The 19,659-nt window shown below is 39.7% G+C and overlaps 1 protein-coding gene across 1 annotated transcript in view; it reads right to left on the bottom strand.

Moving 5' to 3' along the window:
• Positions 1-636: 636 nt before the first annotated feature.
• Positions 637-19,659, bottom strand: part of crhr1 (corticotropin releasing hormone receptor 1) — a 171,865-nt gene continuing 152,842 nt past the window's right edge. Inside the window, exons 13-14 of the mRNA XM_017462266.3 lie at positions 18,816-18,857; positions 637-6,329 (exon numbers count right to left, since the gene is read on the bottom strand). Coding sequence (XP_017317755.1) covers positions 6,189-6,329; positions 18,816-18,857 — 183 coding nt within the window. The 3' untranslated portion in view covers positions 637-6,188. The remainder of the gene's footprint in view (positions 6,330-18,815; positions 18,858-19,659) is intronic.

The raw sequence follows: 19,659 nt of genomic DNA, 5'->3' as shown, positions 1-19,659 counted from the left end.
TAACAAAAAAAAAAAGACAGCAGCTTTGATTTTTTAAAATGGAAATAAAGATCAGAACAGAAAAGTGTTCATAATCACGCTTTATATGTGATCCTACAATGACAAAGCGTTACACGGTTTAGAAAGAAAACAAAATAATTCTGCAAAAACCTCAATATAGTCTACAGGACTACGGGCAACAAATCTGATACAGACACTGACCCTATTGTAAATGGGAGTTCTACAGAACTACAATACATAAAAAATATACATATATATATATATTTTTGCATCGTATTGAAGTGGATACAACATGAGTAAGTGATACCGATGGATATTGATGGATATGTAAAAAAAAAAATGCACACTTCTTTGTGTCCCATATGACTATTGCCAAAACTGAGTGCATACTGGGTGTGCTGGTGGAATATTCTGAAAATGAATTTCTAAGAAATTTTGAGTATCGGATTGTAGTATTTCCTGGTGTCTGTCCTTTCTAAAAAAACAAAAAGAAAAAAAAGAGGAAAATTAAAATAATAATAAAAATTTATATATATATATATATATATATATATATATATATATATATATATATATATATATATATATATATATATATATATATAAAGAAAATCTAAAAAGAATACAACAGCTCACAGTTTCGAAAAACGGGCTATTTATACAAACATTACTACTCTTCTAAGATTTAGAACTACTACTACTAATGTGACTTTGTCTTTTTATAACTTTGATGTAATATTCGAAAATAACCTTTGCTTTATGCAAGTGGGAATATAGTTTCTGTTAGTTTCATTTATAATCAGTAGTTTCTGTCATTCCTCTTGAATACAGGGACCATTTGCACGAAATAAAAAAAAGAAGGCTTGGATGTTATACAGAATGAGAGCCTCAGATGCTCCTCAGCATGTTTCACAGCCAAACAGCTAGGATGTGATGATCAGTAATCAAAGAATGCAGCAGCTTTGTGTTAAGAATCACTAGGCAACGAAAGGAATCCTGATTCAGCTTTCCTGTTCAGTGCCAGGTAATAAACATGAGAATTCCATTCCATCTTTATTTAACCATTTCTGGTATGCCAGGACACATTTTATAAAGAGACATCCAAGCAGTTTGGTAAGAGATACATTAAACCAAATATGCCGTGACTGCATCCCTGGCCTTTAATCGATGTGGCTTTAGTGGAAAGCTATTATTTTCACTAGCAAAAGATCCATTGTAATCACACTTATTTGTTGGTCATGAACCTAGCTCTGATACAAATGTCTGATTAACAAGTATGAACCAAACACTTTTCAAATTTTTGCATCTATCTAAATACATACATACATTCATACACACACACACATCGGCAACCTTATAAGGAACAACTAGTACGCCTGCTCACTCATATACTTGTCCAATCATGTAGCAGCACAATGCATAAAATCATGCAGATACAAGTAAAGAGCTTCAGTTAATTAAACACCAGAATGGGGTGAGCACACAATATTTTTCCAGTCTTCAAATGTCTGGTTTCAGGGAACCTGTGCCTACTCAGATCTCTGCTCTTGACTGACAGGAATGAATCCTGATGTTGTCCTTTGCTGTTGTAGCCCAGCCGCCTCAAGTTTCGATGTGTTGTGGATTCTGAGATGCTTTTTTGCTCACCCTGGTTCTAAAGAGTGCTTATTTGAGTTACCGTAGCCTTCTAGTCAGCTTGAATAAGTTTTAACGATTCTCCTTTGACCTCTCTCATCAATAATGAATTTTCAAGCCATAGAACTGCTGCTCACTGGCAGTTTGTGTCCCCTGCACCATTCTGTGTAAATTCAGTTGTGTGTGAAAATCCCAGGAAATCAGCAGCTTCTGAAATACTCAGTTGAGTCTGTCTGGCACCAAGAACCATGCCAAGGCTAAAGTTACTGAGATCACTAAGATTTTTTCCCCATTCTGAAGTTTAAGTACAGCAACATTAGCTGAATCTGTATCTACATGATTTTATGCTGCCACATGATTGGCTGATTGGATAATTTCAGGAATGAGCAGAGGTAGATGTGTTCCTAATAAAGTGGTCAGTGAGTGTATATATACACAGATGTGGTAAAAGTACCCCAATTCTTTAATCAAGTAAATGTGAATTTACTGCTCCAAATACGTCCTCTGGTAAAAGGTTGAAAATGGATGAATCTATTGAATTACACACATGCTTATCTGGTTCACCTTTACAAACACACTAGCGAATGTAGCACATGGGAGAATACAGCAATGCTATAGATCCTGAGTGTCAGTTCTTTTTGGATATTATCCAATGGTTAGATGCTGCTCAGTGTCGTGTCAGCAGTTTGCAGTCACAGGTCTCGGTCAGCTGTGGCTCAGAATCATGGATGTGTGAGCTGTATTTTCAAGCCTAGATCCTTGCTTTAGTGGGGAAACCAGATAGCCAAAGAGATGGCATAATTGTGTAGGCTTATGTCATTTAAGGGCTTGTGTATGGAGAAATTGGCATGATCTTCCATAATAATGACAGAAAAAACAAAAAAACCTAAAACATCCATCAGCATCTGTCAAGGCAAGTCTCATCATGTAATGAAATAGATATTAGTTTTGCCTTCCTGGACTGGAGTAATAGCTCCGTCACTATGAATGTCTGAAAGAGTACTTAAAGAACTCTTGCTACCATTTTACTGCACTTCTGGGGAATCTCGCAAATGGAAAACATCACAAAAAATTTAATGTTGCTTCTTCTGTCTGGTTTACACTTTTTAACTTTTTTACCAATACCAATAGTTATTAAATGAGTCTTACTTACTTTCACATTTAAACAACCAACAAAATGCAATAAAACTTAGTGGGATTGAGACCAAAAAAGTGCTGAAAGAATACTGATGCATTTTTGCCGTTGATGATACATCCAACAGTCTAACAATCGCAAGCCAAATGTGGACAGATCCGAGTTATAGTTGTGAAATTATGCACAAGGTAGATGGCAGTCTTCTAGACAAGATGGTCTGAGTCATGGCCAAGACAACACCAACACTGAAGAGTATGAGGCCAAGATTGCTAAATGACCACATAGTTTTACAAACTGTGGTTTACTAATCCAAACTGTATTATATTGTAGACTGCAGTGAAGAAGCAGCAGTGGGCAAAGACTGATATAAGACCAAGACCAAATTGAGATAAAATGCATTCAAGACTGAGAAAAGAAACCAATATCAGGTTGCAGTGGTCCAGAGAACTACCAGCCTTATGTCAGTCATTAAAATTGTTATTTCTGCACATTTCTAAGTGTAACTCTAGCAAAAGATGTATTTTATATCAACAGAGACTTTCATACGTTTGATCACAATGATAATTTGGTATTAGGTTGCTCAGTTATCTGTACCACGAGAACAGTAGTAGCTATACATTTTGCTTCTATAGCTAACTAGTTAAATGCAAATGAAAAAAATGCACAATTCAATGTGAAATGTGATTGTTTGATTTGCATGTTACATACGTGCTAAGTTTCATACTAGCTTGACTGGCAGATTGGCAAAGCAAGCTACCTGTACGAGCTACTCTCCAAGCTTTCTTTTTCTTTGTCTCTATACATATTTGATGAGAAACATGTTCATTTGAACTGATTGTTTTGATTTGTTGTTTTTCCAAGTCATACATAATTAGCAGAGAACTGAGAAAATCTCAGTTCAAATGTTGCTTGTCATGCCAACTCTTGTAGTTGTTGCTGAAATCGACGCCTATGTACATAGACAGTAAATGGTTGGATGTCATGCTGTCACTTCACTTGGGAGACAGTGTTAACATAGGGTTACAGCACAAAGAACTGCTCTAAGTGAACCTTTCCTCACTCCGGCCAAGGTTTGTCACCCAAGGTTAGACAATTTTGAGAATTCAGAGGAATTTGAATGGTGTCTGCAGATGTTGTCCTTATTACTGATTTGAACAGCTCTACAGTTTTCTCCCAATGGCAGAGATTGGATTAGAATTTGAGTTCCCTGCGGCAGGGCAACTTTAATCTTGTGCCATCTCATATATTTCTCCTAAATGTTTTATCACTATGCTTTATCACAAAAACACTGCAGAGGTTGCCCTGGAAAAATCCTCTCCACAATTAACACAATGGCTGCCTTCTTTTGCTTGGCACTTTGTGTCTTTCTGTATAAGAAGCTCAAGTGATCAACGTCAAACTGTGTTTCAAATTATGTAAAAACTGACAGGGCTTTAAAGCTGGAACACTGAAACTGAGTCTATTTAAAGCACAAACAAATCCTCGCACACGCCTCTGCATGTTTTGGTGTGGTTTGGGTTATTTTTGGAGAAGCCTTGGCCGGTTCTCCTTGCCTTTTCTTATTTCTAGTGCTGCCAGGTTTGTATGCACCTTGTTTGCCTGCTGGTAATTTGTAGAATGAAACTGTATGTAAACAGGAAGCTGGATTGCAATTGAATATACTCAGTTGCCCATTGGGTTAAAGTTCTTAAAATGTTATCTAACAGGATTTTTTTTTCTTGGTTCAAACAGTTTGTTCATTTTTTGCCAAAACATATATTTTTAATTATTACTCTAAAACCTTATAATCGCCAAGCAGTGACATGACAGTGTTTGCTTCTTTTTGCTCTTGCTCTTTGAGTCTGGTCCAAATTTGGTAGAGATAGTTTGTAAATAAGATATACCACATAGGCCTAAACTTCACAGTGTGCTAAAATACAGATGACTATTTGTACAAGTAGGACTTATCTCTTATAGTATATGTTTGAAAGTGTTGTAATGAAAGAAACCCAAGAGATTCCCACAATACAGTGATAGGGGGACCATGTAAGGGATAATCATATTTGTTCATCCATCCATCCATCCATCCATCCTATTGGATCGCAGGCAACCTGGAGCCCATCACAGGGAGCATCAGGGACAAGGTGGAGTACACCCTGGACAGGGTGCCAATCCATCGCAGGGCACAATCCCATACACACTCACACATCCATTCATACACTATGGACACTTTGGACATGCCAATCAGTCTACGATGCATGTCTTTGGACTGGGGGAGGAAACTGGAGTACACGGAGGAAACCTCCAAAGCACAGGGAGAACATGCAAACTCCGCACACACAGGGCCATGGCGGGAATCGAACCCCCAACCCTGAAGGTGTGAGGTGAACGTGCTAACCACTAAGCCACCATGCGCCCCATATTTGTTTGTTTTCATTGACATTTCATTGACATTTCATATTATTGGTCCTCACGAATGGATACTTAAAAAACCTCACAAGCAATATGACAGGTTCTGTGGTTGACTGTAGTTACTACCATCTTAGGTAATCTCTTTGTTTAACTTGGCAAATGGAATGGTACAAATTGTGGGAAAACATTTGAGCAGCTGTGATATTAGAAAGGGTGGTGTTTTAACAAATTTCTGTACCCTGTCTGTGATAACTGAATGTCGGAATCCCTGAACTGAAGAGAGCAAAAAAGACTCAACTGAGTATTCATGTTTAAAATGTCTCCTTATGTTAAAGGGTAGCAGACTGAGAAAGCTGCAATCATTTTATATTTGAGAGATGGTTCATATATTCTCTGAACATATACCCATTTTGACATACAATACTTCAGCTCTCTAATAACAACAAAAAATATTTATCCTAAATAGATATGTTCCATCTATAACCTCATGGAAAGTGTGCCACCATCAAAGTTCACCAAATACTTTGATTTGAAGCTGCAGGTATTTGACAGACTTCTCCATAATGTTTCCAGGCTTCATCCTGATACGACTTTATCCGGATTTGACCGGTGTAGCTGAGCCAGCAGTCTCTGACCAAAAAACCCCTCACGCAAAAAGAGTAATTAAATTAAACTTTGACCTTTACAACTAGACAGGTCCCACCACAGTGTCATTTTGGAGCTTGGAATTTCTAGCCTTTTCTTCTTTAGAGGATGATCAATTCTCACCACCCCCCCCCCCCCCCCCCCTCACTTGATCAGAGGGTATCTCCTGCTCCAGATTTCTTCTTACCATCTCTCTTTTCTCCAATACCCTGGTAGACGAGTCTTGAACTTGTGTCTACATTGGCACACCGCTTTTGGGGAGTTATTCAACTGAAAGTCTCATACCCTGTTTGGACTGCAGCTGTTCCCTGGGTTTGCTTAGCAATGGAGGGTAGGGGGAGTGCACTAAAAGGAAAGTTGTGGTGTTCGAGATCAGTTAAGATCAGACAGCGGATGACTGCTTGATGCTGTGGAAGCTGACCCGGGTAGGTGAGGTGGGAATGGACATGGCCCGTGCCACCCGTGCCCGGATTGAGTGCTTGTCCTGCCAGCGGTGCCAGCGCTTCCGAACAGCTGAACGGACCTGGGGAGAGATAGAGAGGTCTACAATCATTTCTGAGTAACTCAACTCAATTTCTGAGTGACAGTTTCTCTGTCAGTCTCATGACTTGCCATTACAGTACAGACCCAAGAGACACAACCCAAACCAAAATATTTGAAGGGGGGTGGGTGGGTGTAGGGTGAGTTTACTGTGTTTAAAATATTTTGGGCTGACTTTCAACTGTATGTATGTTGTATGTATAGTTTTATTTCCCTGGGCTAGTAAAGGTTGTTAGCTTAGATGCATACTTCACACATTTTTAGCAATAAAAAGCTTTCAATGTTGTTGTAAGGAGTGGTAGTGAGAGGCAAGATGCAAATGCAAGATCGATGTGATATTAATTTAAAGAAATCTATGAATCTTTGTTGTAGTGGATACCAAGGGTCAGAATCCAGGTGGACATCACACAAAGGCAATCCATTATATGAAATCAAAAACATGAGCAAGGTCAAAACCAGGAAACATGGAAGCAAAAAACAGCTTGGACTTAACAAACAAATGGCATGGCAAGACTTCACAATTAGACAAAGGCACAACAGAGTATAAATAGAAAAACGTATGATCTAAACAGAGAACAGGTGAACACAATTGGAAAATACACCAATGACAGGACAGAGCCATATGTCACAACAAACAGAAGCACAATGAATGAATTTGAAATAAAACAACAAGAAAGCAGTGCTTATCCGCTCTGAACTGTGGGCTAAGAACGGGGAATTGTGATAGCTGTAGCTTTTGCATTAGTCTATATAATCTATCTTTTGTAGCAAGAATTTTTATTCAAACACATAGTGTGTTGAAATTGGGCATTTTTATTATTCAAGATATTACATATTTATTGTTCCTTCTGTAGTTAGTACAAAGATGCTTTAAAAGAAGGAAATGCTGATCCTGTCCTCTAATGGCCTAACAGTGTACAACTGAGTTATCTTGAAAAAATTGTAGCATAATTTGATAAATTCCACTTTAATCATATAACATGGTTTGGTTTGTTATGTTCTGCTCAAACATTGCCATTATTCAACATGTTATGTTGTAGTTTTTACATGCTGGGATTTTAGAATCTTGATCCATGTTCCCTTTTTCAACTTTGAGCACCCATCCCCCTAAGGATCTCTGCATGGCCCTAGATTGAGTATTATATATGTATATAAAAAAGAAATGCATGAAACATCAATCTTCAATCAATTGAATACAGCTTGCATCATAATGAGAGAACACCATGTTCTTTTGCTTCCTTAGGCTTTGAGGTAATAAAGGAAGCCATAAGTATGTACCAGAATCCATCAAGCTTATTCTTGTAGGCAGAGGCTTTGAGGTGTCCTTGGCATTTCAAACATTTGAGTGTGTGAAAATCTCTAGAGTCTTGAAGCTCTGACTGCACGGCACAGCTGAATTATGATTTACCTGAAATGCACACGTTTTTACACTAACTTTAACAATTTTTCTCTTCAAATACAGTATAGGCTTAGTATAGAAAAAAAAAGGCTCTCCAAGGCTTCATTGGATAAGTTAAGAAAAATTCTTGGAAGCACACAGATAATGTTTATATTGAAATATTTGTAATGTGTTTAATGATTCTTTTGCTGATTTGTTGGCTGCTGCTATATTTCTGTTATTCCTGTGGGAAGTTAGCATTATGAGCTTTGTCAGCCTCTCTGACATGACAAGGTGACATTGCTAGCGCAGTTACAATGACATTTAATGATCTCAAACATAAGGGATAACGGCCAGGTTTCACTGTTAGCGCCTAAATTTTTTTCTAGAAATATTCAATGTTATGTTAATGAGAAATCCAATGTAGAAATATTGCAGTCAGTAAATGCTGGACTCAAAGCTCCAGAATGTATTTGCAATGGCAATACACAATGCAGCTGTGTTGAGTTATTCTGGAAACTTGGATTGGCGAGTTTATGTGATGATGAGTGCTATGGTGTTGACGACGATATTAGCATGAAAGTGAAGCTTTGGAAGCTGATCTGTTTTGAGCAGTGTGGAATAGAGAGAGCTAAATAGACTAAACGAACAAAGTGTTCACTAAATATAACGTAGAGATACATTGCGGGGTGGGGGATGGCTTTGTGATTAGCACATTTGCCTCAAACTTCTGGGGTTGGGATTTGAATCCCGCCTATGCCCTGTTTGTGGAGTTTCATGTTCTCCTTGTGCTTAAGGCGATTCCTCCGCATACACCGTTTTCCTCCCCGAGTCCAGAGACATGCGTTGTAGGCTGATTGGCATCTGTTTGTGAATGGATGTGCGAGTGTGTGCCTTGTGATTGGTTGGCACCCTGTACCGAGCTCCCTGGAATAGGCTCCAGGCTCCCCATGACCCTGTATAGGATAAGCGGTACAGAAAATGGATGAATACATACAGAGCGCAAGGGCTGAATCCCATTTGTGCCACTATGAGAAGGTGAGTCGAACGGCAGTTTGGGTAATGTAGGAAACTGTTAACCAATATTTTTGAAAAATTCTGGCATTATTCACACTAGTTCAGCTCTACGAGGCTTAACTGTTAACTTCACAACACTATAATTCATAAACACAATAACATGGTGCTGTCCATCAGGTGTCGCAAGCTCACCAGCCCGGCATGGGTCATGCTTCCCATGATGAAGATTACCATGTACTTTTGTTTTGTTTTGTTTTGGTTTTCAGTTCTGGCTTCACCTCCATCTTGTCATTGTTTCCCTAATTACACTCACCTGTAGCTTATTTCCCCTCATTTGTTTTACATATTTATTTCCTGTGTTGTATGCTCTGAGCCTTGTTATATCTGGTTCTCATTTTAGAGCTGTACCTCTGTTATTAGTGTTATTGGTTATTGGTGGATTTTCCTTAATTTACCTTGTCTGTATGTCATCGGACCCCTGCTAAGGATTATGGCTGTTGAACTAATAGAGATCAATTCATAACGTAACAGAACAATAGCTTATATTAAAATACTGTACACACTTCCACAGTGATAATTAAAACGTTCAAGAGCACACTATGATGAGGGTAAAAAAAAGGCACTAATAACATATCAGGTTATGTTTTTTGGATTACATGAGTTTCCTACTGGGAGTTAAGCAAAATGTCAGCTCAATTTCCATGTGACCTTTAAATGTGTCCTCAGCTAGTGAGGGCATAATGGGGAAGGCAGCTGTGTGCTGTGTTTTTCTATGGGGAAAATGTTTGACCGATATATAGGAAGGTAGATCAGAGAAAGAACATGTTGGCAAATAATATTCTCTTCTCTGAGCCGTGCTTAGTTGTTGCTCAATGCAATTTGGCCATTTTACTGAAGTTTAAAATTAAGACATGGATTGCTACATGAGCTAATAAAACAGCTTTTGCTCTGAGTTGATGTAGTTCTTATAGTTAAGAATGAGTAAGAGGTGAGTAAGATTATGAGTAAGAACATCTATACAATAGAGTGATACACAACTTGTGCACAAAAGCCATGAAATTTGAGTATTTAAAGACAAGCTTTCACTAGCCAAGTTCACTCTTCATGACAGACTGTATAAGCTTAAGATGTCACTTTATGCAAGGTATACTTAGTGAAAACAGGAAACAAGATACATTTGCACTAAATGTACAAATGTTTATTAGCACTTAGTGCTGGACTATTACATGAAAAATATATATCAAATATGATGATTCAGAAGGTGTTAATTCATTTTCTATAACAGCAGCTCTGAGAGTAGTGCTGGCTTTAATGAATTTAATGAATGTCCTTGTTCTAATTAAGCTAGTAAATGAAAATAAATGTAAGGTCTAATATGTCGTTGTTTCTGTTACTATAGAAACAACAACCAATGTATTACAACTTTGATTTATTAACTTACACATATTCTAAGCCTAATAATCAACAGACATAAAGTTGTCATTGTTTAAGAAAGAAAAATGTATAGTCATTGATATGGTGAACCTTTTTGTGAGGAGATGTTTATCAAACATTTACGGCAGGAGTCTCCATTATCAGTGCTTTACCAGTAAGTTTCCTTTCAAAGGGAACTTCGACGTTGCATTTAGCATACCAGTATGGGGGACGCCTTGTGCGCGTGACCAGTACCTGAAGCTTGTGTAAAATCATGCCTCTACTTATAGGCCTGCCATGATCAGGTAACGTGGCAATTGAGCGCGTCGCATGAGATATATATATATATATATATATATATATATATATATATATATATATATATATATATATATATATATATATATATATATATATAGTACCTGTGAACAACGCCGCCAGCTTAATTATCTTCAGGGAGACTGCATGTCTGTTGTTTGTGTGACAAAAACGCGTCATTTCTACTCGGTAATTTCTCAAAATCTCAACTTTTCCGTGCTTTTTTTTTTTTTTTTTTTAGAGGAAAAGAGAGGTAAATAATGAACGAGAAAGAATTCAAGAAGTGTGTTACGGCTTGCTCCCGTTTCATCACGGGGAAAAGTGCACACTTTCTGGGTGAAGTTTTAGCGGTGTAGTATGCGATGGCAGCCTCGAGAGGCTGCGCATGGTAACGCCTACATTAAGCAGCTCGACTCGCGACTCGCGCTCTTCTCGAAAAAAAAACGGAAGCCGAAGCGAGTCGGATTTCAGAGCCTCGCGGATCTGGGCCGGCCTCTGCCGGCGCAGCCAGCCGTCTCAGGTTCGGGGGATCTCTCTTATAGATCCGGAAGAGGAGCCGGAGACGAGCGCTGCTCTATCTCTTGCTCTGTCTTCCGGGTTCGGCTCTCCGCTGGATTTTGGAGCTCTCGTCGCGACTCCTCCTTCCGCTATGGAAAGCCAAAAGGTAATAATTCCTCTCTGACTCCGAAGAGTTAGAAGGATGTGTTAAAAACTGAGAGCAGCATATAAAGAGCTGTTTAAAGTGATTACTCAGTGAAAGTAAATCCCTCATACTGCAGAAACTCGCCTGTCTTCCAGAAGTTTGACAAAATCTCAGGCTTCTGGGGGAAAACCACACATAAGCCATATTCATAAGCCCACGATGTTGGATTATGCGGCCATTGTGGGAATGAACGGCATGGCTATTTAGCTATGCTCAAGGTGGAGGAGGCGCTTGCGAGCTACCTCTCTCCACAGACGGCAGGTAATTACGGGGGCCGGCTTGCATCTAAGCGATGTAAGGCCACTGTGGCATTGGTGGGCAAGCCTATGTAGTAGTAGTCTTGCTGGTGGGTCACTGCAGACAATGACAGGGTTGCAGGCCTACCAAGCAGACCTGCTGAGTGAGCTCGACATATAGCGGCATTCAAAAAAAGCCAGTTCCTTCCCTGTTGTCTCGAGCTCACCCGGGCATCCACGAGTGGAGCCTGAGCCAGCACTAGTGTGAGGGAGACCCAGAAGACAGACAGCCAGGGGAACTGGTCGGCCACAGTCGCAGTCTGCTACTAGGCCTGATCTGAGAATGGTCATAAAGGCCAAGCAGGCAAAGAAGAGTGGTCCTGAGGGACATGAGGTTGTTAGGGCAGGTAGCCCCCAGTGCTACTGTAGGGCCTCCCCTAGCCAAGGCGGTCCCCAAGTTTTCAGTGTTCTCTGGAAAGCGAGCTGTCACAGGGCAACGAAAACCTGATTCTTCCCTCCAATAGAATGTGGAATAGTTAATGTCACTAAAAGACCATCGGGCAGCGTGCAAACTACTGTCAAATGTGTCTCCATGGGTTCTGCCTACCGTAGAAAGGGTTACCGGGTCCAGGTATAGCTTGAACCCCCCCGTTCACAGGTGTGCTTACCACAGCAGTCAGCCCAGACCAGAGCCCGGCGTTAGCGCAGGAAGTAAGCTCCCTTTTGGACAATGGGACCATAGAACATGTACCCCGTTCCCGAAGGGAGGGAGGTTTACAGCCATTATTTTCTGTTCCGCAAAAAAGTGGGAGTATGCGGCCAATTTTAGATCTGCGTCATCTGAACCGTACTTTTCGGACATACAGGTTCAGAGGCTGACGCTCAAACTTATTGTGCCACAGATTCAGTCCGAGAACTGGTTTGGGGCGATCGATCTAAAAGGTGCATATTTCCACATAGGAATATCGCTAGCTTTATCCCCTCGCACCTTCACAAAGTGCATGGATGTCACTCTGGCTCCATTGGGACTCCAGGGCATCTGTGTACCAAACTACCTGGACGACTGGTTAATTCTAGCACGATCGAGCTGGTGGTTCAACATCGAGATGTTGTTCTCACCAACATGAAGAGCTTGGGGCTCAGGTTGGATCTCAGAAAAGTATGCTTTCCCCGGTGCAGTGGACAACTTTTCTAGGGGTTATGGGATTCTACTACGATGAGGGTGTTTCTTTCCCCAACATGCGTAGTGTCAATCCTATCAACACTGAACAAGATAAAGCTGGATCTTGGGAGACTTTTGGGTTGGAGTCCACACATGTGGCCGACATAACATCTGTATGCTGCTCCCCCCATCGCTCTGCTCCCACAAGCTCTAGCGAGAGTTCACCAAGACAGTCTGCTAGTAGCACCTTTTTGGCCAGCTCGAACATGGTTCTGAGAGATAATATCCCTGTGAGATGGCACTCCTTGGGAGATTCCAACAGATTCCACAGGGATCCACTCTAGACCCAGTAAACTGCGCAATAGCTACAGTCCTGGAGCTCCTACAAGAACATTTCTCAGCGGGGTGGGCTCCTTCTCCAACCAGGGTTCCTTGGCCGCTGTTTCGGCCAGCCATGCCCCTGTTAATGGAGCCTCTGTGGGGCAACATCCTCTAACTTCGAGGTTCATGCGTGGTGTCTGACGACAGAGGCCCTTCTGCAGGCTGAGCATACCTTCCTGGGACCTTCTGTGGTCCTGGAAGGTCTGTCGGGTGCCCCGTTTGAGCCCTTAGGGTGGATCTACTGTCTCAAAAGCTGGAGGGCTGATTTTTCACCCTCGGCCAGAACTATGGAAACTGTGGGTCTGGCCCCTGAGGGGCACCAGCTCATAGATTCTGGTCGCACAACTGAGGTGGTAGAGACTATGTTAAACACTAGAGCACCATCCACAAGGAAATTGTATGCGCTCAAGTGGCGGCTTTTTGTCTTGTGGTGTGAGGAACGTAAGCTAGACCCAGTGAACTGCGCAATAGCTACAGTCCTGGAGTTCTTACAAGAACGTTTCTCACCAGGGTGGCTCCTTCTACAATCAGGGTTACCTGGCTGCCGTTTGGGCCAGCCATGCCCCTGTTGATGGAGCCTCTGTGGGGCAACATCCTCTAACTTCGAGGTTCATGCGTGGTGTCAGACGGCTGAGGCCCACCTGCAGGCCATGCATACCTTCCTGGGACCTTGCTGTGGTCTTGGAAGGTCTGTCAAGGGCCCAATTTGAGCCCTTAGAGTCCGCCTCTGAGAAGCTTCTGACTCTAAAGTTAGCTCTTTTACTGGCCCTGACATCTCTCAAGCGAGTGGGAGGTCTACAAGCTCTCCCTTCCTGCCTTGACTTTACCCCTGGATTAGTCAAGGCCTTCCTGTATCCTAGGCCGGATTATATTCCTAAAGTGCCTACATCGGCTGCCCACCCTGTGGTGTTACAGGCTTTCTAACCCTCCTCTGTTCCTCACACCATAACAAGAGAGGATGCACCTGCTGTGTCCAGTAAGGGCTCTCTGTACTTACGTCCACGGCTCCGGCCAGTGGCGTAAGTCGGAGCAGCTATTGGTCTGCTTTGGCAGCGACGGGAAAAGTGATGCTGTGTCAAAGCAGCACATCTCTACTTGGATAATGGAAGCAATCTCTAGGGCTTACGACACGTGGACTTGCCTTGCCTCTGGGCATAAGAGCTCATTCCACTAGGGCGGTCGCCTCCTCGAAGGCTTTGTCCAAAGGGGTATCCTTGCAGGATGTGTGTGCAGCTGCAGGGTGGTCTACGCCACACACAGTCATTTGTTGTTACAGCCTGGATATTCATTCCTCCCCGGGCTCGAGTGTCTTGCAGTGACCCTCGGGCTTGGGTATTTTTGAACAGGCCGTACCCTCGGTATGATGGAGTGGGTATTCCCGTTTCCATACTGTTATGCTAAATGCAACGTCGAAGTTCCCTTTGAAAGGGAACGTCGGGATTACGCATATAACCCTGTTTCCTGAGAAGGGAACGAGACGTTGCATAGCACTGTGATACCAGGGCAGGCCTGTGAATTGCGTCTTCGCTTCAGATAATAGAGGCTGGCGGCGTGGTTCACAGGTGCCATATATATATATAATCATGCGACGCGCTTAATTGCCACGTCACCTGATCATGGCAGGCCTATAAGTAGAGGCATGATTTTACACAAGCTTCAGATACCGGTCACGCGCGCAAGGCGTTCCCCATACTGTTATGCTAAATGCAACGTCGAAGTTCCCTTCTCAGGTTACAGGGTTACATGCGTAACCCCGACGTTTTCTGCCATGGAAAATCATCAGGACAGAGGATTTTCTGATGTCTCAGTAACATGGCATGCCATGGACAATCCAAAACATTAAATTTAACTGTAAATGGATAAAAAGTATAAAAAAATATGATGTTGTTCATTAACTAATAATAAAGTTGCAATCACAGGCAAATTATTCTGGTATAAGAGGAATGAAACACTTCAGGAAACACTTCAACTGCGGCTCAGACCGCATTACACCATGCCATTGTTGCTTATTTTCCTATGATATTCTTAACTACAATAGCAACAAAGGGATAAAGATGAAATGTGCATTTTTTTTTGTATTCGAAAGCAAAACAGAAAATGATTCAGGAACAAAAATATTATTCAGTATGCATTCTTACTGTCTGTTGTCTCAGCATGAAAAAAATAAGTAAAATGAAATAATGGTGAAAAGGCATTGTATTCATCCATCCATTTTCTGTACCGCTTATCCTACACAGGGTCGCGGGGAGCCTTAAGCCTATCGCAGGGGACTAGGCAGGACTCAATCTCACACATACTCTGGACAATTTAGAGATGCCAGTCAACCTACAATGCATGTCTTTGGACTGGGGTGGAAACCAGAGTACCCCGAGGAAACCCCTGAAGCACAGGGGGAACATGCAAGCACCACGCACACAGGGCGGAGGCGGGAATCAAACCCCCAACCCTGGAGGTGTGAGGCAAACATGCTAACCACTAAACATTGCAGATTAAGCATTCACACAGTGAGGCTTGTTTATTTATTCAATGATCTGCCAGTGAAAGAAATGTCCTAGCCCTTTAGAAGACCTGCATCTCACCAAATCAATGAGATGCCTGTCATGATAAATATTAACCCACCATTTTGTATTTTGTCTGTGGGATAAGCCTCCTGAGGTGTCTTCAGCATAGTAACATGGTAACCTCCCCAGCCAGTTAAACACTGCAAAGTAACCTGCAGTTCTGACCATTGCCTTGATGAAGAAACAGCTTTAGATTTGACTGTTTAAGTGTTACACTTATGCTAGAGCAGGGGTTCCCTAACTACTGGAGAAAAAATTGAGAAACTCACTCTTTTGAAATGTTATAGAGAGACACATTTGAGTAAGCCACATTTAAATGATTTTCACTATCCTGATATACTGGACTAGCATAGTTCAACAAAAAAATACATTTCTCTGTCCATCTACCTCCACTAAAGAAACTAGCTGTGTCTCAAATTGCATACTTCAGTACTATTGTAGTCCAGTGGACACCAACCCTGTTGCTGGATATCTACTTTCCTGCAGGTTTCATCTCCAGCCAAAATCTAACACACCTGTTTTAGTTGATCAAGAACTTCTTAAGTCAATGATTAGATGGCCAGCTGGGCATGATTATGGTTGGAGCTAAAGTCTTCAGGAAATTAGATCTCCAGGAACAGGGTTCAGAGCAGGACCATTATTGAATCCTAAAACTAACCGAGTTTCCTATTACAACTAGTGTTTGGATTTTACAAACCTCTCCCGTAGTCGTCAAACTCACAGATAGGTCTGTTTAATGTACTTGTGTACTTCTGGATTTTCTGGATTAGTAAATACTTTTGCATGTAAGGTCAGAGTTTTTTATTTGAGATGGAGGTCATGACATCAATCACACTGACAGCGGAACGTTTTAAAGAGAAACAGAGCTTGTCAGTGTTGTTAAAATTTTTAAATGAGCCCATTTAAAAATAATCTAGCATTCTAGCATTATGTTTAGCCAAATAATTTATTACTTCCATTGCCATAGTGTCCGCCATTGACTTTGAAAATAGGAATTTGTATGCACATGAAAAACTGTGATATTTGAGTATATAATTATCACAGTATGACTTAATATTGTGCAAACTTTAATTCTGATAGTTGTGGCAGTCAGATATGCAAAACGAACAGACCCGACTGCTAAACAAAGCTGAGCATTTATTAGCAAAATAAATTTTTGATGTTCTTTCTCTCCATTCAGCTAAAAGTCAAAGTAAGTGATTAAATTGCAGCATGTGCCAGTAGTCTCAGTAGCATTTCATGATTAAAATGAAAAGGAGAGAGAGAGAAATGTTTTAAAGCAATATTTTCTTATAACTTAAACATTCAGTCCTGGATCTGGGGGTTCTATCTTTAGATACAATACATATGCTAATAAAATTTCTAAGATGATCTTTTTAGAATGGCTGGAATTAGTGGTTGAGTGATGAAGGGCTCATTTGTGACAGAACTTTGGTAAGGTTAATTTAATTTCTAAGAAATATTATAATGAGCTACAGGAGTTTGGTGGTCAAGCTCATATTTTTGATCATGGTCTTTAGATAGAAGTAAGGAATCCTGAAGACTTTCCAATGATGGATCAACTCTTGACGATTATTAATCGTACATTAAACAGGGTTATAAGTGGCAATAATGAAAGCATGCAAGCAGGAAAAAATTATATTATTTAATGATATTACAAAAACCAAACAATTCACACAAATCTGCAATCCCAAATGTCATTTATGTGTGATAGTTTCTTTATAATTTCATACAATGAAATAACTAGATGAGCATTATATTGCCCTGTAGCAAGTTTATCATAGCAACCAGAACTTATGAGAAATAATTTCAAATTCAAATATAAATAAAGCCATATGAATCAGTATTAGCATTATCTTTTGGCCATTACCTTAAACTTAGTATATTTGAATATAATGTGAGTGTTACAAATTTGCAAATGTAAGACCATATTGGGTTTTGTGACAGCAAAGTATTTCTATATATATATATATATATATATATATATATATATATATATATATATATATATATATATATATATATATATATGAATTTTTTTTTTTTTTACATGTAACACTCATTACCCTTGCGCCTATTTAAATTTAATCTTGTGAACTTAATATGGCTGACAAAAACCATGATATTTTGTTACACATATTATTACACATTATACTATGCTTTACAATTACATTTGAAATTTTATTATAATGTTTTGCATTCCCCTTATAATAATGTGACCTATATTGTCCAGATTTTCCAATTTATCTACAAATTGCTAATATGTTATCATTGATTATATATATATATATATATATATATATATATATATATATATATATATATATATATATATATATATGCTTAGATGATTAGAGAGCAGAAGGCATAGAAGTTATTGTACATTTATATCATGTACAAAACTTTCTGAAGTTATATCATTTTGTTATTTTATCCACGAATTTGAAGTGGATGTCTGTAAAACATGACACACTCTCTTGTTGCTACATATTTTTGTCCTAAGGGAACAAACTTTTGCATTCAACTGCACATTGTTAATGCAATATAATGCGTCATAGATAGCTTGATCTAATACATGTTTGTGCTCTCTCTGAAAGTGTGGAAATGCCATTCAAACATTCATTCATGCTTTAAAATCATCAGAGTTGCTAATCCACCCACCAGCATATTTTTGGGGTGTTGGTGGAAACTAGAGAACCCTGAAGAAACCCACACAGATATGAAAATCTCTACATAGACAGTAACCCGAGCTCAGGATCTAACATGAAGCTGGGAGGTTTGAATGCTACCTGCTGTGTCGCTTAGTTTAAAATTGTAGCTGACAGTGTATTTGAGGACAACCTCTATATTATATTGCTGGGTTATGGACATGGATCAGTGTTAGCACTAATGTAGACATCTTGTTTGTCCTCTCAGTATGAGGCCGGGGTTAGATGATCTGTTTTGCTTAGATTTTGTTCTTCGGATTTTGTTATCGATTCAAAGTGACCTTGGATGAAGTGTGTATCATTTTTCTTCTCTCTGACTGAACTTACATTTGATCTCTGTAAATTCTCCTATTACCCCAGGTTAGGGATATGCCCTAAACCAGCAGTGTGGACTAAGAATCTGGCCAAATTACTCAGACTTGCTTGTTCTGCACTTCAGAATTTCGACAGCTTTGACTTAGAGTGTGTTTTTAGCACCATTCTCCCTAGGGGACACAATGCGGATAGACTTCAGTGGGTATAAAATGAGTAAGGGTTGTTAGAAGAAGAGGAAAGAGTAGAGCGGGAGAGGAATGCAAAAGAGTTTACTTACTTCACTGTTCAGGAAGCAATAAAACACAGACACGAAGAAACCCTGGAGAAACGAGTGGAGAAAGAAAGATTACATCATTTTAAGGATGCATTTACGGTGAAATAAGCCAGAAAAAGCATGCATATGTTTCATATAAACTAAATTGCATGCAAAAAAAAAAAAAAAAAGAGAAACACAGAAGCAATTTTACTCTGATTAGGAAAAAACAGTAAGGATTTTTTTTTTTTTATTGCTGGTATAGTATAGATGTGCCAGCTTTCTTACTCCATGAAATAACATTTAATATGATAACCATACCATTCTCCTGCTTAAATGCAAACCATTCTCTCATTGCATTCTTAAATTAAAGCTGTTTGAATTGCCATTTCCCCCATTTTTAGATCCTTGCAATAATGGATGTTCTCCATAACTCTACTGGGTGATATTTAACATCTGTAGATATGAATTGAGCTACTGTGTGATGATTTCTTGCTCTCCACCATGCTCTCAACTACATAATCTGTTAAAACTTTCTTTGAATCAGGTAATACATTAGAAGTGCATTCATAAAAATGAATGAATACATAATGCTTTAATGGCTTGACGTAAACCTCTGTTACTGTACATAAATATTCATAAAGGCAGTCCTACAGTAGTTTAACAGCATAGTATAAGGCTTCATAGCAGAAAGTACACAATCATAACACATTATTATACATATTTTACCTGCATTACTGGTAAGACAAGTGCTAGAAAGCTTTATATGATTACTTTTTTTTTTTTAACAATAAATTATTAAAAAGTGCATTATTAAAGATTTATGAAGCATTATTAGAGTTTATACAAATGCAAACTCAGAACTAAA

Source organism: Ictalurus punctatus, chromosome 2 (genome assembly GCF_001660625.3).
Source record: "Ictalurus punctatus breed USDA103 chromosome 2, Coco_2.0, whole genome shotgun sequence".
Lineage (NCBI taxonomy): Eukaryota > Metazoa > Chordata > Actinopteri > Siluriformes > Ictaluridae > Ictalurus > Ictalurus punctatus.
This window is presented reverse-complemented; position numbering and strand designations above follow the sequence as displayed.